This window comes from Protomyctophum parallelum (genome assembly GCF_964188405.1).
Source record: "Protomyctophum parallelum genome assembly, chromosome: 14".
Classification (NCBI taxonomy): Eukaryota; Metazoa; Chordata; class Actinopteri; order Myctophiformes; family Myctophidae; genus Protomyctophum; species Protomyctophum parallelum.
Window position 1 is genome coordinate 9,981,690 of NC_139709.1, and position 23,373 is coordinate 10,005,062.

The 23,373-nt window shown below is 44.9% G+C and overlaps 1 protein-coding gene across 1 annotated transcript in view; it reads right to left on the reverse strand.

Annotated features, from left to right (window-relative positions):
- The window catches only part of carmil3 (capping protein regulator and myosin 1 linker 3), a gene marked incomplete at both ends in the record, with an annotated part of 131,042 nt that overhangs the window by 95,972 nt on the left and 11,697 nt on the right, over positions 1 to 23,373 (reverse strand). The window contains 2 exon segments of the mRNA XM_083782593.1: positions 1,002 to 1,061; positions 4,992 to 5,042. Coding sequence (XP_083638719.1) covers positions 1,002 to 1,061; positions 4,992 to 5,042 — 111 coding nt within the window.

Genomic DNA, 23,373 nt, shown 5'->3' on the forward strand with positions numbered 1-23,373 from the left:
TTCTATAGGGCTAACCGTAGTGTGAATCACAGCATGTTGAGATGATGCTCTCATGGGCTTCTATAGGGCTAACCGTAGTGTGAATCACAGCATGTTGAGATGATGCCATCATGGGCTTCTATAGGGCTAACCGTAGTGTGAATCACAGCATGTTGACATGATGCTATCATGGGCTTCTATAGGGCTAACCGTAGTGTGAATCACAGCATGTTGAGATGATGCTATCATGGGCTTCTATAGGGCTAACCGTAGTGTGAATCACAGCATGTTGAGATGATGCTATCATGGGCTTCTATAGGGCTAACCGTAGTGTGAATCACAGCATGTTGAGATGATGCTATCATGGGCTTCTATAGGGCTAACCGTAGTGTGAATCACAGCATGTTGAGATGATGCTATCATGGGCTTCTATAGGGCTAACCGTAGTGTGAATCAAAGGTGAACAGTTGAACTGGTGATTCAAGGTTTTGTTAACCGGTACATTGATTTATTTTGTATAATATGAACAGTGTCGTTGGATCAATAAGTAGGATGTTGAAAATATACACAATAGGATTGTATTGGCTGGTGCACCAGTGGCACCCAACACCTAGGGGGCTATATCTATATACCTTAGCCCTAAACTTAAAACTCTTTCAGCGCCACCCGGTGGTCACCAGTTTAGGCTTTGAGTGCCAATTCTCCCATTATAAAGAAAGAAAGAATTTGTAATTCTATTATGCATGTAATGTGCATGTCATCACCTGTACACCAGATTAGAGGAATTTTCAAAATATGGATGAAAAGAATATTTTTTTTAAAGAATATATATTAAAAAAAAATTGAATTCCCAAGGGAAGACGTCTTGACGCCCGTGGCATCCAGTACTTAATTGGCAATTAGACGTCTTGACGTTTATGGCTACTACTACTTTACTAATAATGTAGTTTATTTTATTTCAGATCACTTGAGAATAACAATTGATTTGTAAAAGGTCTTGAACCAAAGGGCATAAAGATCACCTGATGCTCTGGATACGTGTTCATCGCGCGGATCTCCAAGAAGTTGAAGGTGACCTCCATCTGTAAACAACAACAACCAAAAGGAACAAACATCATGAAGGTGACCTCCATCTGTAAACAACAACAACCAAAAGGAACAAACATCATGAAGGTGACCTCCATCTGTAAACAACAACAACCAAAAGGAACAAACATCACCTCCATCTGTAAACAACAACAACCAAAAGGAACAAACATCACGAAGGTGACCTCCATCTGTAAACAACAACAACCAAAAGGAACAAACATCACCTCCATCTGTAAACAACAACAACCAAAAGGAACAAACATCACGAAGGTGACCTCCATCTGTAAACAACAACAACCAAAAGGAACAAACATCACCTCCATCTGTAAACAACAACAACCAAAAGGAACAAACATCACAAAGGTGACCTCCATCTGTAAACAACAACAACCAAAAGGAACAAACATCACAAAGACTTTATGAAGGTGACCTCCATCTGTAAACAACAACAACAACCAAAAGGAACAAACGTCACAAAGACTTTTTCTAAGAGATGACTAGGATTGCACTAGTATTACAGTAGCTAGTGTGTGCATGTGCGTGCGTGCGTGTGTGTGCGTGTGTGTGTGCGTGCGTGAAGTGCTGAATTATCAACAGCTAGAGCAGACCATCTCACTCACAGCTATAGGCTACACAGATGTACACTTTTAGTTTTTTTTAGTTTTAGTTCGTTTTTTGGCAGCCTAGGCCTAGGGCAGTGGTTCCCAAACTTCTTTCATGTCAAGGACTCCCAAATCAGAAAAAGAGAAGAGAACTCATCTGCTCCAAAAAATTATTATTCACGACGTTTCGAGCCAAGGCTCTTCATCTGGTCAAACTCCAGTTGTGAGTCCCATCACGAGTTTGACCAGATGAAGAGCCTTGGCTCGAAACGTCGTGAATAATACACTTTGGGAGCAGATCAGTGTGTGGGTTCTCTTCTATCACTTCTATCACTTTTGAACCCAGCACCTCCACTAAAGTGATGTGCGCATTTTACTAGTTTCTGTAAGGACCCCCAAATGGACATTTATTAGGCCGCGTACGCCCATTTGAAAAGATATGCCAGTGACACCGATAACAGAAGATTTTTACGGACCCCAATTTAATGGCATTTCTATCTCTGGTACCCCAATATATTGTTAAAACCACTGTTAATTTAACTCTGAGAGTGTACAGGTCCATTTGGTTCCATTTGTACACTCTCTGAGTTACAGACCTGTAAAGGTCCATTTGGTTCCAAACTATCATTTAGCTGGGGACCCCCTGGAATTCCCTCAAGGACCCCACTTTGGGAACCACTGGCCTATAGGGCATGTGCATGTGGTAGTGAGGGGCCTACGAATGGCCGGCCTCTCCAAAAGGAGAGCCAAGCAGTTAGCGAGGTACTGCTCAGCGTCAGCCATTATAGCAAGCCGCGCAATTTGGAGGAGGCGTCGTTTCCTTTATAGTCCAGGCAAAATAGCATTTCCAGACAGACTAATTAAAAGATAATTTTTTTCACCATAGATCATCTCTATGAGGTGTCTAGAACAACATACTAAAAGTCCTAAGAAATCCTAGATGCGGAAATATGTTTAATTCTCATCAATTCAAGATGTGTGCTAATACCTCGAGAAAACTAAACACCCTAATGGGCATTTTCTTTTCTTTTGTCCTATCACAATGAAACTTAACATGAAAACTAAACTTTTTTGTATTACAAGTTTCTCTGAAACTTAATTTGAATATGCAAATTAGCTTAATATATATTGAATATGCCCACATTTGCATATCACGAAAATTACTTTTCCCCAAAATGTATAATATTTACATTGTTGTTTGTTAATGATATCAAACACACTGATCAGACTTTCATGAACCATTTCATCGAAATATTGTGACTTCATAGAATAAAAAAAACACCATTCATATGTATGACAAATGCATAAATCCGTCAAATCTTCCTCCAACCATCCTACTGCTAATGGTTGATGGCAATGCTGCTTTTGGACTGGCCTCTAACCTGAAACCTGCCGGGCTTGGTTGTACCTACCGGGGGCATAACCCCATCCCAGTCTTCTTGTTCCTGTACTCTGCAGACATGCCTGAAGCTGTTGCAGGCCATCTCCCACCTCCACACAGCTCTGTCTCCTCCAGGTAGACTCCATCACACATCTCCCACCTCCAGGTACACTCCATCACACAGCTCTGTCTCCTCCAGGTAGACTCCATCACACAGCTCTCCCACCTCCAGGTAGACTCCATCACACAGCTCTCCCACCTCCAGGTAGACTCCATCACACAGCTCTGTCTCCTCCAGGTAGACTCCATCACACAGCTCTGTCACCTCCAGGTAGACTCCATCACACAGCTCTCCCACCTCCAGGTAGACTCCATCACACAGCTCTGTCACCTCCAGGTAGACTCCATCACACAGCTCTGTCTCCTCCAGGTAGACTCCATCACACAGCTCTGTCACCTCCAGGTAGACTCCATCACACAGCTCTGTCTCCTCCAGGTAGACTCCATCACACAGCTCTGTCACCTCCAGGTAGACTCCATAACACAGCTCTCCCACCTCCAGGTAGACTCCATCACACAGCTCTGTCACCTCCAGGTAGACTCCATCACACAGCTCTGTCTCACACAGCTCTGTCTCCTCCAGGTAGACTCCATCACACAGCTCTGTCTCCTCCAGGTAGACTCCATCACACAGCTCTGTCACCTCCAGGTAGACTCCATCACACAGCTCTGTCGCTACAATTATGTTGTGTGTTTCCTACTCCTTAAAGGTTTCACATGTGACATTAATTCATTTATGTTTAATGTCACAATGACACAATCCCTTTAATGTTTTGCAAATTCATCCATCCATTCATCTTCATCCGCTCATCCAAAGTCGGGTTGCAGAGAGTTCCAGACTTCTCTTTCCTGGGCCACGTTAGCAGGGGAACCTCCCCTGTTGTTGCTACCTTGTCGTGGTGGTGAGGCTTGTGTGCCTCTGTGACCCTGAGGACTATACCGGTGGGGGTTATGCCCCCGGTAGGTACAACCAAGCCCGGCAGGTTTCAGGTTAGAGGCCAGTCCAAAAGCAGCATTGCCATCAACCATTAGCAGTAGGATGGTTGGAGGAAGATTTGACGGATTTATGCATTTGTCATACATATGAATGGTGTTTTTGATGTTATTCTATGAAGTCACAATATTTAGATGAAATGGTTCATGAAATACTGATCAGTGTGTTTGATATCATTAACAAACAACAATGTAAATATTATACATTTTGGGGAAAAGTAATTTTCGTGATATGCAAATGTGGGCATATTCAATATATATTAAGCTAATTTGCATATTCAAATTAAGTTTCAGAGAAACTTGTAATACAAAAAAGTTTAGTTTTCATGTTAAGATTCATTGTGGAAAGTTTCATTGTGATAGGACAAAAGAAAAAGCCTATTAGGGTGTTTAGTTTTCTCGAGGTATTAGCACACATCTTGAATTGATGAGAATTAAACATATTTCCGCATCTAGGATTTCTTAGGACTTTTAGTATGTTATTCTAGACACCTCATAGAAATTATATCTGTTGAAAAAAATTCTCTTTTAATTAGTCTGACTTTTGGGTCTAAAATGGGCTAGATTGCCTGGCCTATTATCCGTGATTCTCGTCTGCTCTGTACTTTGTAACTGGCTCTGGGTGTTCTCCTATTGTCTGACCGCACTGGCAGTGTGTGTGTGTGTGTCCTTTGTACAAGGTATTCCTGTACTTCTGATTATGCGTGCGTCCATATTATCCCTCAGTACTGTTTCTCTCATCATCTCCATTTTAATCACTCACTCGTCTATATCTCTCTCTCTCTTGTCTGCATTTTGCGTGTGTGGTATCCTGCAAATTACCGTGAGATCATTATTGGCATTTGGCACGTTGTTGTGAGTGATAAAAGAGGGAGACTTTTTTTTACCTTGGTGGGCACTTTGACAGCGAAGAGATACAGCCTCCATGTTGCCAGGACCTGGGGGGGGGGGGGGGGGGGGGGGGGGGAAGGGAAACACATTTCACTATCAGAGGAGCAGTGGAAAAACAAATGCAAATCGCTGCAAAAAAATAGCACAACACAAACACCCTGTAAGGAGAGCAAATCATCGCCGAGGTTCATTTGAATGCCTCGTAACTCATGTTAAGCACTCTAGACATTAGCTGACTAATGATGCTTGTGCATGTCTGTTTGAGTTTGTCGGCGCATATTTGTGTATGTGCATCGGCCGGGCGGGTGTGTGTGTGTGCATATAGGTGTATGAAAGTATGTGTGTGTGTGTGTGTGTGTGTGTGTGTGTGTGTGTGTGTGTGTACTGCATAGCATACGCATGCGTGCTCACATGCTCTGCATGCACACATGCAAGTCCCAGAAATGAAAGCAAATCCACAGGATTTAGTCGGTCACGACAGAGCAATTTATTGTGCCGACTGGTATCATTGGAGCGAACGGTTCATCACTAAATAGCTCTTTACTCAACAGATCCCTCAATGTGTCCAGAGAGGACTTAATGGAGAGATAAGGAGCTGATAGGGAGGAGGAGGATGATGTGGGGGGTGAGTCTGGTTTCCTTCCAATGATTAACATTTAAAAGTAGTCGGGGGTGCAGAGTGTGAGAGTATCTGGCTGGGTAATTAATCACATTCATAATTAAAAAAGAAAATCCCCAATTAGCATATTCCTCCCCAATTAACCAACCATGAACGCTGGCTTCTCTTCATTCCTCCACCTCTTCCTGCCGCGGAGTCTAAACTCCGCCCTCTCTCTCGCCCTCTCTCTCTCTCTCTCTGAATTCCATGCTGGTCTCGTCGTCCATCTCTCTGTCCCCCCCCCCCCTCCCCCCCGGTCTTTCTTCAATCTCCAAATGTAATCCCTCCATCTCATTTCACCCGCCCCTCTCGCACAGTCACGCACGCACGCTCGCACGGTCACGCACAAACACGGTCTGTCCCTCTCTCTCCCCCTCCCCAGAGTGCATGGCACCCCCTCCCATCTTAACACCTCCCCTTCCACCTTCCTCCCCCACGGTTTCTCTCTTCTTCTTCGCTGCACTGTCGCTTTCAATTCCTCAAGGCCTCGCCGTGCCAAATCAGTAATGGCACCCCGCAGAGAGAGAGAGAGAGAGAGAGAGAGAGAGAGAGAGAGAGAGAGAGAGAGAGAGAGCGAGCAGGAGAGAAAACCAAACGGATAGAGAGAGAGAGAGAGAGAGAGAGAAGGGGGAGGGTGGAGAGAGAGACAGAGACAGAGAGAGCAGGGATGTAGGTGGACTGAGGGCCTGGGGCAGTGGGGAGTAAGAGAGACCACATATAGACCCACTAATAGATATTTTTGGGGAGTCCCCTCGTACACCACGCTGAGGCGCGACGGCCCCGTAGCAGCAGATCAGCCCCGGTGTCCTAAACTCAAAGGGACGTCCCCAATGGTCCCCCACTGGGACAAACACAGATGGTCACCCGCTGGGACAGACACCGAGACCAGACCAAGAGAGGTTGAGAAAGAGGCTGAAGATGAAAGAGAAATGAGGACAAGGGGGGGCATTATACACACACACACACACACACACACACACACACACACACGCACACGCACACGCACACGCACACGCACAACACCTAAGCCCTATTTTATATTTCGGCTATTTGAAAAAGAGTTAATCTAGAAGTTCACAACATGAGCCATCTTTTAAATAAGGTGACACATCTTGACAAATCTGTTCTTATGGGGCTCCCTGGCACAAAATATTTTCAAATGGGGGTCTGTGTGGTCATGGCCAAATGCATAGTGTATCAAGTTGGGGGTCCTTGACATGAAAATGTTTGACTGACTGCTTTAGAGAGCTCTAAATGTTTGACTGCTTTAGAGAGCTCTAAATGTCTGACTGCTTTAGAGAGCTCTAAATGTCTGACTGCTTTAGAGAGCTCTAAATGTTTGACTGCTTTAGAGAGCTCTAAATGTTTGACTGCTTTAGAGAGCTCTAAATGTCTGACTGCTTTAGAGAGCTCTAAATGTCTGACTGCTTTAGAGAGCTCTAAATGTTTGACTGCTTTAGAGAGCTCTAAATGTCTGACTGCTTTAGAGAGCTCTAAATGTTTGACTGTTTTAGAGAGTTCTAAATGTCTGACTGCTTCAGAGAGCTCTAAATGTCTGACTGCTTCAGAAAGCTCTAAATGTTTGACTGCTTTAGAGAGCTCTAAATGTCTGACTGCTTCAGAAAGCTCTAAATGTTTGACTGCTTTAGAGAGCTCTAAATGTTTGACTGCTTTAGAGAGCTCTAAATGCTTGACTGCTTTAGAGAGCTCTAAATGTCTCTAAAAGGATTGGTAGTCCAATCCCACCCACGTGATGCGTTTAAAACACAACCAAATCTATCTATAAATGCACCAAGTCTCTGTGTGTCTGTAATCCACGTAACAGAACCGTTTGCACCACTGAGAAAAAGCACCAAGACTGGTTTACGTCAGGGTCCTCCATCTTCAATAACCATCAAAACAACATACAAATATAATATACACATCTATGCATTATTTTGTAATCAAATACAGTTATAAACGGAAAACGCCGTGCATTCACAGCGGGGAGGGGAGGGGGTCGTAAAGTAAACGACAGAGAGACACATCAATAATGCAGGACAGGTCGGTCTGTCTGACGTGCGTATATTTGATCTCTGAACAAGAGATCACGTGGGCCTTAACCCATTCTGACCTGAGATCAGATTCATACGAAGGTTTCCACTGGACACACACTGGTCTGATGAACCCATTCTGACCTGAGATCAGATTCTAAAAATGTCATTCGTTCTTCTATTTAAAAAAAAATAGCAGACCTACAAGCTCGTATCGCGCCACTCGGTGGCGCGATACGAGCTTGTAGATCTGCTATTTTTAAATAGCTAAAGCATAACATGATGCTAACACCAAAATGGGTGCCCGGTCAGAATGGGTTAATTCTTCACTGATCGTTTTACAGTCCGACATGAAGACATCATCGGAGGACAAATCAACGCTCCAGATGGTTATTTCTGGTGAAAGCCATGATTGAGACTGAGTCGTACAAGCATGGTAAAATGAACACAGTAAAAGAGGTGAGATAATTGAGCTAGTCTGGAGGAGGAGAGCCTCGTGCTCAAAACGTCACGTGCAAATAAAGCATCTGTCGCGTTGGAGCCTCAAGCATTTTCCTGTTTATTCTGTATACTGTTGATCACTTAGCAGTGGCACGTGCCCAAACCGGGGTTGGGGATGTGCATGTTGTTGCTGTTTTCTCCGGGAAGAAAAAAGCAACACATCTAAAATGGTAAATGGTGCATTTATATAGCGCCTTTATCCAAGGCGCTTTACGTAGATTGTGCATCAATTCACCCATTCACACACCTTTACATAGATTGTGCATCAATTCACCCATTCACACACACATTCATACACCGTTTGCGGCGGAAGCCATGCAAGGCACCAACCAGCACATCGGGAGCAACATGGGGTTCAGTGTCTTGCCCAAGGACACTTCGACATGTAGACAGGAGGAGCCGGGATTCGAACCGCCGACCCATGGATCATTGGACGAACTGCTCTACCTCCTGAGCCACAGCCGCCCTCTAGACTTCACATTAAAAGAAGGAAAGCCGGAGTCCTCTCTTTCTAATAGCGAGACATCTCTCAGAAATCTGGTCTCAATACAAAGACTGTATAGTTGAAGCATAACATCTGCAAATAAAAGTCTTAGTGAAACAGACTTGACTTACAAACGTACTATTGCCTTGTTTCCGTCCACACACCAAATCTACACGCCAAAAACAGCTCTTTTTGGCAAAATGATCCCCCCCAGAATGGCGAGTGACGCAAACGCTCTGGCACCAAATACCACCTGCCAAACTTTTAATAAAGAGCAGTCTCTCTCTCTCTGAGAAGGCCCTTTCACCAGGGGGGTGGGATCAGTCACAAAGGAGACGGCCCTTTCATCGGGGGGGGTGGGATCAGGCCCTTCCATCGGGGGGGTGGGATCAGTCACGAAGGTGATTCCATCCCAGGAGGAGACTATGGATGAGACGTCTCCCCTGCCAAGAAGGATCGGCTGGCGACTGACAGAAGAAGAAAGATTATCCTCCGAGATGAGATAGTGGGCTCTACTACGACCCGGCCGGTCCCCTCACGCTGGTGCTTCCCTATCTGAACGGGAGATGAAGCGGCAGCAAATGGACAGACACAGAGTGTATGTGTGTGTGTGTGTGTGTGTGTGTGTGTATGGTGTGTGTGTGTGTATGTGTGTGTATGTGTGTGTTGTGTGTGTTGTGTGCGTGCGTGTGTGTGTGTGCGTCCGTGGACGATAGGAGATCAGGGTGATGACGGGGGCACAATGTCAGAGGCACAAGTTCAAAGAGCCAGATTGTGGGGGCAGTGTGTGCATGTGCGTGTACGTGCGTACTAGGGAGCATATGCAATGTGTGGCATGTGTGTTAGTCCGTATATACTGTATAGTGTGCACCACAGAGACACAGCACAAGGCGGGGGGGCTTATATTAATCATAAGCTTTCGAGCGCTGGATCTTGCACTTCAAACGAGACGGCACGAATCAAAGTGTGTTCCTCGATTGCAGGATTGCAGGATCAGTGCCAGACCTGGGCACCCGTGCCATCTCTGGCTCAGACATGAGGGTATTTTAGAGCACACGCACACGCACACGCGCACACACACACACACACACAGTAACATTCCGACACACACAGATAAACATATTTGCATAAGTCCACCACACTTCTGCACAGCCACACCATCCCTGTCGTATGGTAGTTTGAGTATTGTGAGCTTTGGAATGTCAAATACACAAACTCCATGACACTACAGCCTCCATCTCTCATGGAGAGATGGAGGCTGCATGCACACACGACCAGGGGCAGCTGTGCTGTCAGTCTGTCTTCCTGTCACTGTCACTTTTTGTCACTCTTTCTCACACATGTGCAATGCACGCACGCACGCACGCACACACACACACACACACACACACACAGTCAGTCACCCATCAAGAACACACACACAACCCTGCCTTGATTCAACCTGATGACAGTGTGCGTGCGTGCATGAATGCTTAGCTGCCTCGGGTCCCGCTTTTGAAAGTAGGTTTTAGACAGAGAGAGAGGGGGGGGGGGGGGGGGGGGGGGGGGGGGAGGAGGAGAAGCCAAATCTGAGTAAAATAGAAAAAAGAAAATCAGGGCTTAAAAATCACGCCTTGTTCCAGATTCCCTCATCAAACGACCAGCTGCTGCCATGAACGAAAGAGACTTCTAACGCTCCTTGCAAAAAAGGAGGGATATTTTTCTTTCTCCAAACTGCACAATGCACATACAGCAAGTTAAATATTGTTCCTGTCCATTTTAGATTCCCCCCAACCCCCCTCCCCCCCTTAAATCAGTGCTATTGAACAACCTTTACGCCTGTGTGTTGTTTTGAAAATATTGTACCAATGGAAAGTAGTACAAAACGCATTGGACAAAACCTCTTAACTCCATTGGACCCTCAAACGGCCTGCCTGCTAAAGCAACTAACTCCACCACCTCTCTCCTTCTCATGCAGGTAATATCAGTCACAACACCAACTTTGATGAGGCAGTATTGCAGTTGCGTGTTTAAACAAAGTCAAAATAAAATAGATTAATTGCCTGACGCGTTTGAGTAAGGACGCAACCGTCTTCAGTTCACTGGAAGTGGAAATACAACACGAGATGCGTCTAAACACCTGAACGTGGTCAGAACGCTTCCGCCCAACCCCCCTCTCTCTCTCACACACACACACACACACACACACACACACACACACACACACACACACACACACACACACACACACACACACACACACACACACACACACACACACACACACACACACACACACACACACACACACACACACAGTCTGCCTACTATCGTGAACCCTGGAGAGACGACTGGCTCACAAAGAATTTCAGATCATTCAAGCCTTCTTTCTTTCCCAGTAGAAAGAACATGGAGTGCCTATTTAACTCTACTGCGAGCAGTGTGTGTGAGATGAGCAGGGCTGCATGCATGCATCCCACCCGCCATATATCAAAGAAAACACCAGCAGACTGTTGTTACTCGTGCTGCGGTTCCCTAGTTTAGTCCCTAACCAACGTGTTCCCTAGTTTAGTCCCTAACCAACATGTTCCCTAGTTTAGTCCCTAACCAACGTGTTCCCTAGTTTAGTCCCTAACCAACGTGTTCCCTAGTCTAGTCCCTAACCAACATGTTCCCTAGTTTAGTCCCTAACCAACGTGTTCCCTAGTTTAGTCCCTAACCAACGTGTTCCCTAGTCTAGTCCCTAACCAACGTGTTCCCTAGTCTAGTTTATGCCCCGAATTATGCCTGCCTGCACACTGTGTCGCACGTCTAAGATTAGATAGCCAATCTACAAGCATGTTTTTTTTTTTTTTTTTTTTATATTTTTTTGCGGCTTACGCCTTTTATTGATTTTTTGAAGGGACAGACAGTAGGCTGACAGGAAACGGGAGAGAGATGGGGGGATGACATGCAGTAAAGGCCGTGTCGGGTCCGGGAGTCGAACCCGCGGCACACTGCGACTGGATTACCAGTCCGGTGCCCAGACCGTTACGCTACGGCCTGGGCCAATCTACAAGCATGTTGTGAGCTTGTAGATCGGCTACATATGCGGCCCATCACCGCTGCGCGCAAAGCGAACGATGTATAAATGAGTTAGTTATCATTGTTTGTGTGGACGGCCCTTCAGTGAGTCTCCCGAGTCCATTCTTCAAGTGAGCGCACGGTGAAGCATAATCAACTCTTCACTCAAACGACAGTGTGGAAATCTGTTATTTTTACCGCCGTACACCGAAAGTAATAATAATTAATTGCATTTTTATAGCGCTGTTCCAGGTGCTCAATGCGCTTTAGGATCGTTCATTCATACATACATTTGGAGGTGAAGCGGCGAACAGTTCCCACATTCACACACCAATGGTGGCAAGTGCACACCGACCAACTCATTGGAGGCAATGTGGGGTTCAGTGTCTTGCCCAAGGACACTTCCACATGTGGACTTATACCGGAGCAGCCTGGATTAGAACCGCCGACCCAGGGATCATTGGATGACCTGCTCTACCTCCTGAGCCACAGGCGCCCAAGGTTGGCCTATGACAGGGAGGGAGAAATGCTTCTGTGGAAACAGAGATGTAAACTAGGGTGCAACCGTGCAAGGAAATGAGAGTTAGAGAGAGGAAGAAAAACACTGGAAAGGAAACAGAGATTGAGGCAGAGCTCCACTAGGCACCCATTTTGGGCGGGAACCCCTTTTGGTGTTAGCATTATGCTATGCTTTAGCTATTAAAAATATCAGAGCTTGCAGGTCTGCTATTTTTGAAAAATCGAAAGAACCACTGACACAGAAACATAGCTTTTTCAGAAAACTGTCAGGATGTAGAAGACATTTATAGAATCTGATCTCAGGTCAGAATGGGTTTTAAGAGCGTTTTCCTGCTAACAGTATCTCAGGAATGTGAGCGCCCTCAACGCAGCCTGTGGTCTGATTTCACTGCATAGTCACAGTGGCTCTGAAATCTAATGGGTTTCATTCCTTCCTGTCCTTCCCCTCCATCACCCTCTCTCGTCTCTCAGTCGTCCTACAATCACCCCCCCCCCCCCCCCTCTCCCCCTCTCTCTCTTACGCCTTTGGGACAAAAGCGAAGGTCAGCAGTCACCCTACATCACGTCTTGCTCTGCCACAGTCTTCCAGATCAGGGGGCCTATATGCGACACTGCGATAATCACAACCATTACAAAAATCATAATTTGCAGCGCCAAACACTTTGCCTTATATAATCAAATGTTAAATCCGGATCCCCTTTGCATAGAAATGGGAGTCACGGTCGACCTCTCACGAGCAATTCCACGAAAGGCAATCGTGCGGCGGCGGCGGCGGGGCCACAGTCTGAATGTCCGCCCGCCGTCACCCCTAATGTGTTGCCGTTGAGATCGTTATCTGCATTTTAACCCATTCTGACCTGAGATCAGATTCATACGAGGTTTCCACTGGACACACACTGGTCTGATTGACCCATTCTGACCTGAGATCAGATTCATACGAGGTTTCCACTGGACACACACTGGTCTGATTGACCCATTCTGACCTGAGATCAGATTCTAAAAAAAAAATGTCAGTTGTTCTTCGATTTTTCAAAAAATAGCAGACCTACAAGCTCATATCGCGCCACTCGGTGGCGCGATATGAGCTTGTAGATCTGCTATTTTTCAATAGCTAAAGCATAACATGATGCCAACACCAAAATGGGTTCCCGTTCAGAATGGGTTAAGCATGGTAATGAATGAAGGGCTGAGGAAAATATAGTGTGATGCGCAGACTTGAAACAAGACTTGCATCCGGGTGCCTGCTTCCATATGCATTGTCCTCGACTTCCTTTCACAGTCCAGTGCCCTTCTGCATTCTCTTCTGTTTGATAAGTGTCATTCTGGGATGACCCTTTTCACATTCAGAATGAACAATTGCATTATAGGAATTCAGTAATGTCTCCTGGCTTGTCAAATGTGTAAACATTTAGACAGGAAACTACAGTGCACTACAGTGCGTGTGTGTGCTTGAATTACTTTACTTCCATGTGAGGGCAACATGTAGTAGAATTAAATAGACGTGAGGATAATTATTGTCCCAAAAGATGTTTAGAAATACATTTACAAGGAAAAGATTCAGGTTGGGATTAGGATTAGGATCAGCGTACCTGAACAGTAATAATAATAATAATCACAGACAAGGGCATGTAAGTAAGTATTATGTGCGGATATGTGCAGCATGCATGTCTCTGTACTGTACAGCGTTTAAGGCCGGGGACCCCCTGGAGACCCCCGGAAATGCTTTGGCCATGTCTCGCGACCCCCGCCCTCCTTCCCCACCACCAATACAAACTGACTGCAAAAATAACCTTAATAGAGAAAATATATCATAAATGAATACTGAAACCAGATATAATCATTAAGAAAAGTGTATGCATGTACTATGTGTAGGCCTATGTAAACTCTTCATTTTCAGTTGAAAAAAAAAAGAAAAAAACAAAAAAAAACATTTTTTTAATAATAATTTGGCGACCCACCCACGAGGGGTCGCGCCCCACGGGTTGACGGCCTGGCTGTCGACTCCGCCCCTCGCCGTTTGTGGGGCGTTTGATGCCGTACGACGTGTCACCTGCCTGGCCACATTATGGCTGAGGTGGTTACATGTGGTAAAAATGTCCTCAGTAATCCGTGTACGCATTGGCTACGCACTGCCGAAGGCTAGTGCCGTTCCCACGCTGTTGGAGAACGCCCTGGGAATGCAGGGTCGCTGATGCATGTTTCCCTTGTGACAACGTGCATGATGTGTGTGGCACATGTGAGCTCATTGGAAATGTGCGCGCTATGAGGAACTTTAACCCATTCTGACCTGAGATCAGATTAAAAGAATGTCTTCTACATCCCGACGGTTTTCTGAAAAAGCTATGTTTCTATGTCAGTCGTTCTTCGATTTTCCAAAAATAGCAGACTTACAAGCTCGTAGCGCGCCACCAGGTCTGCTATTTTTCAATAGCTAAAGCATAGCATAATGATAACACCAAAAGGGGTTCCCGCCCAAAAAGGTTATTTAAAAAGACCACTTTGGTAGAGGTTTGGGTTGCGTAGTTATCTTGCCATGATGTAACACCAAAAGTGAACAAGAAAAAAATAAAAATCGGCAATTTGCTTCAGTGATTAGAAATTGATAATTTGAAATATGCTCCTCATTGACTTATACATTGTACGCTGAAACAGCTCTCAAAGTCACTATTTTAGTATGTAAACAAACGCAAACAAAGTTGATTCAGACAATATAGAGCAGTGGTTTTCAACCAGTGGTCCGAGGACCACCAGTGGTCCTTGAGGGGGTTCCAGCCTCAGGTGGTCCCCAGCTGAATGATGTCGAGTTGGTAACCAAAAGGACCCTTATAGATCTTTAATTCTTGAGAGCATGAAATGAAACCAAATGGACCCGTATGGGTCCATTTGGTTTCATTTCATGCTCTCACGAGTTAAATTATTATTTCAATATTGTCGTTAAATTATTGTTTAACATCTGCATTATTTAATTTACAATCAGTCTACACAATTAGAGAATGTAGAATTTTTATTTTTTATTTTGATCAGTGTGCCTGTTATCTCTCCTAATGGTACCAACATCACTACAGCATGGCAGATATTCTAAGTTTTGGCTCTGAGAAGATAATTGTCATTAATGGCTCAATGGCCGTGGCTCAAATACCCAATAAATAATGGGCCTTGATACAAACAATGTTGAAAACCACTGATATAGAGCATCACCACGTCGTGGACCCGGATCCAGATCTTCAAATAGTAAAAACAACAGGAAGTTAACATTTTTATAAAAAATTGTTTGTGTATTTACTAGTGGTGGGCATAGATTAATTTTTTTAATCTAGATTAATCTCACTGCAATTCTGGAGTTAATCTAGATTAATCTAGATTAAAATGGCTCATTTGAACTCTGCCGAAAGCATTGAAAATATGTGTGCGCTACCTAAATAATGACCAGAAGTAAATACTTGAACGGGCCACGTGGCCCATTAGACCAGGAGCCCTATCATAATTGGTAATGAAAATATAATAATGTTCAATACGATGTACATGTGTTATACATTGTTTATTCAGTTAAACACGAATAACCATAAACACGTTACCATACAGGCAATTTGAAACAGTGGGTGCAAGAACAACCCCCTTTTCTGGGATATGACATTAATTAAACTGTAAACCTAGAGGTGATGAAGAACTGTTTACAGTCAGTAGCTTTGTGACATGATTTGAGTCCAACCTCTACCTCTCCTTCTTCCACCAGTCACTCAGACACACCAGCTTGTTCACATTGTCTGGTGACAAACTAGATCTTTTTTTCTGTACAATGTGGCCTGCTAAAGAGAACAGTCTCTCGCATGGGACAGTTGTGGAAGGAGTCCCCAAGTACTTCTGGGCAATGTGGGCCATCTTACCATAAACAGCAGTGTGCTCTGACCACCACTTCAGTGGACACTGATCTAAACTGGCACTGGTTCCAATGGTGGTGATCTTTTCAGCTATGCCCCACTGATTAGCGACGTCGAGAAACTGTCTGGCACAAGCTTCTGCAAAGTGGCGCTCCTCCGTTTTAATCACACCTGACGTTATAGGAGAGACAAAGTAGATCAGAATAAGTTTGCTATTAATGGTCATGGATTCTCCTTGTGATAGTTCGTCTCGCAGGTAGTTTGTAAGATGGGTCGCCTGTGGCCGCCTGGAGAAGAAGCTCGAGCCCATCATCTTCAACCACACTGATAGGCCGGCAGTTGATGGCAATCCACTGAGCTAGGAGGTTAGTTAGCTTGGCTGATAGAGTTGGGCTGACGGGCTTGCCACGGTTGCACTCCAACATTGTAGTTTGACGAACACTTTTCCCCGGAGCCATATTAGTGCTTGGCCCGCCGGCAGCTTCGCTATCATCAACCAACGCAAAGGGATGCTTGTGCGTTAGGTGATACTTCAGACTTGAAGAACTCCTACAGTAAGCCATTTCTGCTTTGCACAGGGTGCAAACCACCTTGTTCTTGTCGAGGTTTCCATTGGGAAGCTTCTTGTAAAGAAATTTCCCCTGAAGCAAACCCGGGTTCACAGAGTCCTGCATGCTGACGTTTGATGTGGCACGCCACACTGTTCATTAATTTCACCCGTGTCCGGTTAGGTTAGGATTTGTTACCGCCCCGCTCTCAGAGTAATTTATTTCACCTTGTCCCTGTTAGGTTAGGACTTCTCCCTCCCACAGAGTAATTCCGCCAGGTAAAACTATCAAAGTGAAATTCCTAGTTTGCTCGCTTTATGCAGTCAATGCAGTCAATACATCATGGCAAGGTGACTACACAACCCAAACCTCGACCAAAGTGCTCTTAGCTTTTAAGTCACTGACCCTCTCCATCCTCTCCACCTGTCGACGGAGATGCTTTCTTCTCTGCTGCCTGTAGTCAACGATCAGATCTACAAGCCCACACCGCGTGGTGTCGCTTATACCGTTAGATCTGCTATTTTAACAAAGATTATTTTTCTTCTGGGAAAACCTTAAAATGTTGCAGGGAAAATGGGGTCACTAATTCTTTTAACTCTTGTACAAATTTAATTGAGCAACTTTCACTTGTAGTTAAGTAATATTTGACCAGTAGTTTTTACTGTACGGATAAGTTTGAGTCCAGCTTAATAAAACTAAACATCCCTCCATGACCACTACGCTCCCAAGACCGAAATCATACTCTTTGACCACCATTCCACTACATCCTCTTGCACCCTAGGTGCATTAATTGCTAATCTACATCCCTTGTTTTTTATTTTATTTTATTAAATATCTTTTATCCCACGATTTTGTAACCCTTTTTTCACCCCTGTGTCAATCATCTAATGTGATCCTGGGCTCTACACACCCTCCACCAACCTAGTCCCCATATATGGGGGACAAGGGGAGATCAACGGACTTGAACTCATGCTTCCTTCATGCCTTCATGAGTGTCCAAGTTGCTCCTTTACACCTGACAGGGGGGAGTTTCCCTGGTTGGACGTAGCGCGTGGAAGGAACACGTTATTCCAGTTCGTTTCCCCTCCATCAGGCGCCCCGGGCTGGCCAGGGGGAGGCAGTTTAGTGACCAGGATTACTGCATGTTTTTTGTGAGGGTACCTACCCTAGGGGACACATCCCTTTGTTAAAAACCTCAGTGTCATTTTTGATGAAGATTTTAAATTTAAAGAACAAATAAGCGCCGTTGTAAAAACGAGTTTCTTCCAATTTAGAACTATTGCTAAGATCAAGTCCTACCTCCCCCAAACAGCTCGAGATGGTCATCCACGCCTTCATTTCCACACGAATAGATTACTGCAATTCCCTGTACACTGGTAACTATCGACCAGGTGTCACTTAGGCGCTTGCAGTTAGTGCAGAATGCAGCTGCCCCTCTTCTCACCGGAAACAAAAATCGAGACCACATCACCCCAGTTTTGGCCTTTCTCCATTGGCTCCCTGTTAAGTTCAGAATAGATTTTAAGGTGCTTTTATTTGTTTTTAAATCACTTCACGGTCTCTCTCCCTCCTACCTCTCTGACCAAATTGTGCCCTACGTCCCATCTAGAGCATTAAGGTCTGTGGATAAGCTGCTGCTGGTCGAGCTCACGACCAGTAAGAGGAGCAGGGGTGATCGTGCTTTTGCGGCTCCCAAACTCTGGAACCTGCTGCCCCTCCATATTTCTGCGAGTCAATCAGGGCTTTTAAATCCCTCCTCAAAACTCATCTGTTCTCCCTCGCCTTTAACTGCACCTGATTTACCTGTATATTGATTTTCTGCTCTGTGCAATTTATGCTCCGTTTTATATTTTATGGTCTCTTTTCATGGTTTTATATTGCTATGCTCTACTTACTCTGTTCTTGTTTTTACTCTGTTCAGCACTTTGGTCAGCTTTGGCTGTGTAAAGGTGCTAAACAAATAAAGTTTGATTTGATTTGATTTGAAGACGCCGGACGACTCAGTCACAAAACATAATAAAATGACAGTTGGGAGTAGACAGTAGAGCAGTGTTGTTTTCGTCGACGAAAAATGTTCCTCTGCTAAATTTTTTCACCGTCGAAAACTAAATGGAAACTAAGCTATGATGACTAAAACTAAGACTGAATATATTGACAATTTCGTCAACAAATAAAAACTAGACTAAAATGTTAGGAAGGGACTAGTGGACCAGAGTCATTTTACACTTGGTTGCATGCTGAAAATAGCCGACGCGACACGTTGTGAGCTTGTAGATCAGCTATTTTCAGCAAGTGTAAAATCAGCCATTACGACTGCATCAAGGCCCGCCAAAATACCTTTTAGTCGACTAAATCAACGGTAGATATAGTCGACTAAAACTAGACTAAACACTAAAACATTCCAGGTGACTAAAATGTAACTAAAACTAAATGAAAACATTTCTATGACTAAAACTAAAATAGAAATTTGCTGCCAAAAACAACACAAAACACTGCGCTATGGTTCCCCCTAGCTTCTTTGAAACCATTGTTAAGTTCACCTTGTCTTCCCTGTGGTTTTAAAACATGTGCTGCAATTTGTTTTTTCTCTCTTTTTCCAGCTATGCACATATTACTGTGTTTTCTTGCTGCTGTGTGTTTGTGTTTTTGATGTGTTTTTGCTGTGAAGTGCACAGAGACCCCTTGGGGGTGATGCTGCACTATAAATAAATAAATAAATAAACTGAAACTTAAGTGCTGGGATTCACTACTGGTGACATGTGGATGAACGTCTGTCAACATTAAAATGGGTAAGGTTTAAAAAAGGCAAAAGCATGCTCTATAGAGTGTCGCCCCCTCGAGAGACCCGCAAAAGAAATCCCCGTTCATTTTCCTCATAGACTTTTCAGAAAGTATTTATTTAAAGACGTTTATACGCCGCGGACAAGGCCAACTATTGTCGTGACAAATCATGGCAACAAACACAAATTTTCGGGCTGAACAAATAATTAGAAAGAAGAAGGAAACGGCAGGGTACAACACTTTTTGTTGTTTTTCTTCTTATAAGCTTATACGTTTTGGAATGTCTATGGGGAAAAATGCATTGGGAACTATTTCCTGGGCCTGGCGTCGTCATGAAAGGGGGCTGGACTGCGACACTATTGCACTGGCCTAAAAGTGAGTCCTTAAAAACTGCTAAAAAGTGGCCAGTACAGTACAGCACAGAGTACACTACAGTACGAGTCCTGGGCCGTTCCTGTGGCTCTGGATGTGCCGAGGACCCCCAGGGACCCCCACACAGACCCCCCCGGGGACCCCCACATGGTAACTGTCATTTCTCGACAGTTTCAGACGCGCGGCAGCTTGCTGGGCCCGGCCCCCTGGGAGCGTGGTCTGTATGTTCCGGGGACACCCACGCGGTAACCCTGTCATTTCTCAACCGTGGGCACCCTGGGCACGTTCCTGGGGGTCTGGATGTTCCGGGGACCCCCGCACAGTACACTACAATACGGTACAGAGCACAGTAGAGTACAGTAACTATACTAATAAATGTTATAGTTAAATAATGGGAAAAATTATAATGGCCGGTAATATTTCCGGGCTGAAAACGTGAAGCATTCCAGGCTTTGAAAGCAAAAAGAAACAAAAACTAAACAAAAAACTTGAGTTGACTCATCCCAACCCAATTGGTTAAGCATTTAAGACAAAAAATATGCTAAATCGTAAATGGTTACAGTCTGTGCTCCTAATGAAAATGTAGGTTCTATATTGCATAGTGAAAAGGTAAATACCGGTATAGTCTTTGAATAAAGCTGCTCTATATTGCCCGCTGAGCACACAATTGTCATTTGCCTTCTCTCCCTTGCTAATTTTACAAATTCGCAAGCCTTATTGCTTCAGCGGGGAGGGTGTGTGGTTTGTGGCTGGCCGCGGGCAGAGCGCCAGGGGTGGTGCGCCCAAAACAGCAGTTATCACCTGTGATTAATTGGACAGTTTGGCAGCCCATATAGCCGTTGAAAGGCTGGCCAGTCAGCCCTGTGTCTTTCTTATTTGTTTTTCATTCAGACAGAGGGAGCTCAACACCACCCAACTAGAACAAGACAGACCCCGCTGAGATGGGAATAGCCAGAGATTATTATTATTATTATTACTTGAGCACATCTTCCCCGAGTGGCTCCACTGATCATGTTATTTCAGTCATATGGACACAATACTTTTTCTAATTAGTGAAGCCTCCGATGAGGCATTGCGTCAATCCCCCGGTGATTGACGCAGTCAAAGGATAGACGAGTGATCCGTCTATACTTTGAATCCGCTGATCCCTCTCTAGGGGGATTTCCGTGGCCTTGGGAAGGCAGAAGCGGAAACAGAAGCCCAACAGAGTGTGTTTAGATGCTGTCAGCACAGCGAGTGACAATCTGAGAGCGCAACGCAGTCCTGTGATCAGGAGGCGCAGGCGACGCGCGGACTGGACTCACTGAAGCAACAGGTTCAGCCGAGCTGGAGCCACAGATCTGGAGGAATAATTTAGGTAAAAGTAAAAGCAGCAACTTGTCTCTTTCTTCCGTCTCCCTCGTTCCTAATAGGGCAACTGTTTGTGCCCAGCGTGTTGCGTTTCTCTCTGGTGTGGTGCCCACACTTTCCCCTTCCCCGATGCTCACCCACACACACACACACACACACACACACACCCCCTCTGCCTTGCTCAACAAACAGCCCTCCCTCCCCTCCCCACCCGCCTTTCTCTCTTTGAAGATGCTTTGTTTTGCAGTCGGCTATAATCTTCAAATAGGATGATCTAATAATGAATGCTCTGGTGTGTGGCTGTGTGTATCCAAGTGTATGCAAGTTCATGTGTGCGTACACAGACACACACAGAGAGAGAGAGACAGACACACACACACACACACACACACTACCCTTTGTGCATGTCAAAGTGCATTTCTTCAGCGGGCATGTCTGTGGTGTGTGTGTGTGTGTGTGTGTGTGTGTAGGGGGGTGCACAATGACGCTCCCTCTCGTTGCCTTGGGTGTTGTGGAGATGTCACGCTGAGATCTTCTTGTGTCAGTCTGGGAATTGTCAACACTGCATGCGTGCGTGCGTGCGTGCGTGCGTGCGTGCGTGCGTGCGCTGTGACATACACAGACGGCATACTCCAAATGGTGACAGACAGTGAGAGAGAGAGAGAGAAACAAAGAGAGAAAAAGAGAAGAGAGAGAAAAAGATAAGAGAGAGAGAGACAGACTAAAGATAAAAACCACATGTAGTTCAGAGACACCACAGCCAGAACAACGGGGTGAAATGGTCAATTTGGGCATTTTATTTCAAAGTTTCAGCCTGAAACAGCAGGCTCCGCCACACGCACAACCACACACGTTGTTTGTTTACAAGGCAGACAGTCGGCCAGCTCTGACAGTTTACTGCCACGTGGCTTATTTCTAACCTATAATGTTTTTCAGGATACTGTAGCGCGATGATTAAGTTTCAAAACGAGTTGATACTGTCTGGATGTCATCCTGAATGAGACTAAAAACAGAGTAGTTCTGTAACGGACGCGCAGCAATGGGAATAATACAGGTGAATGAAATCAAGCACGTCATGACGCATCACGTTTTCCTTCAAAAGGAAGTAATTAAAAGTAATTTGTATCGACTTTTGAAAAACACAAGCAAATGAAAATGTTCCCTTTTTTTGGGCATCCATTGTTAGGTATGCCCATATGATGACGACCACAGATATGGTCTAAAAGTGTGGAAAAACATTTTTCATTTCACTAGGTCTTTAAATAGCTAAAGCACGGCCCAGGCCGTAGCGTAACGGTCTGGGCACCGGACTGGTGATCCAGTCACGGTGTGCCGCGGGTTCGACTCCCGGACCCGACACGGCCTTTACCGCATGTCATCCCCCCATCTCTCTCTCGTTTCCTGTCAGCCTACTATCTGTCCCTTAAAAAATCAATAAAAAGGCGTAAGCCGCAAAAGAAAAATATCTTTAAAAAAAATAGCTAAAGCACGACATGATGCTAACACCAAAATGGGTTCCCGTTCAGAATGGGTTAGCACAATACATTAATTAGGATCTGACCATAAACTATCAGGTACTGTAGCTGTATGCTGGCATCATTTAAAAACATAACAGTAAAGTTACTCCGATAATCAAGAACAGCAATGGATAGATCACATGAACTGTACAGAAGCATCCCTATGTTACAATAAGAAAACATGTAACACTAACACTAACACTAACACTAACACACACACACACACACACACACACACACACACGCACACACGAAATGTTTATTTATGTCCACATAATGAGAAGTACAGGAATACCTTGTACAAAGGACATAAACACTGCCAGTGCAGTTTGACAGTTACAACGTGCATGGACGGCAAAGCATCGTTACATACAGTACAGCTGACATGTCGGACACAGGGCAGCAGACATTAATCATGGATAAAGGAAACAACGCCTCCTCCAAATTGAGCGGCTTCCTATAATGGCTGAAACTGAGCAGTACCTCGCTAACTGCTTGGCTCTCCTTTTGGAAAGGCCGGCCATTTGTAAGCCCCTCACAACCAACTTATGCACATGCCCTAGGCTGCCAAAGATAAAAACTAAAAGTTCACATCTGTAGCCTAGCTGTGAGATGGTCTGCATTATACTGCTGATACTTCAGCACTTTGGTTAGAAAGGCTTCTTCCAGGCTATAGTCAAAGGTACAGCAGACCT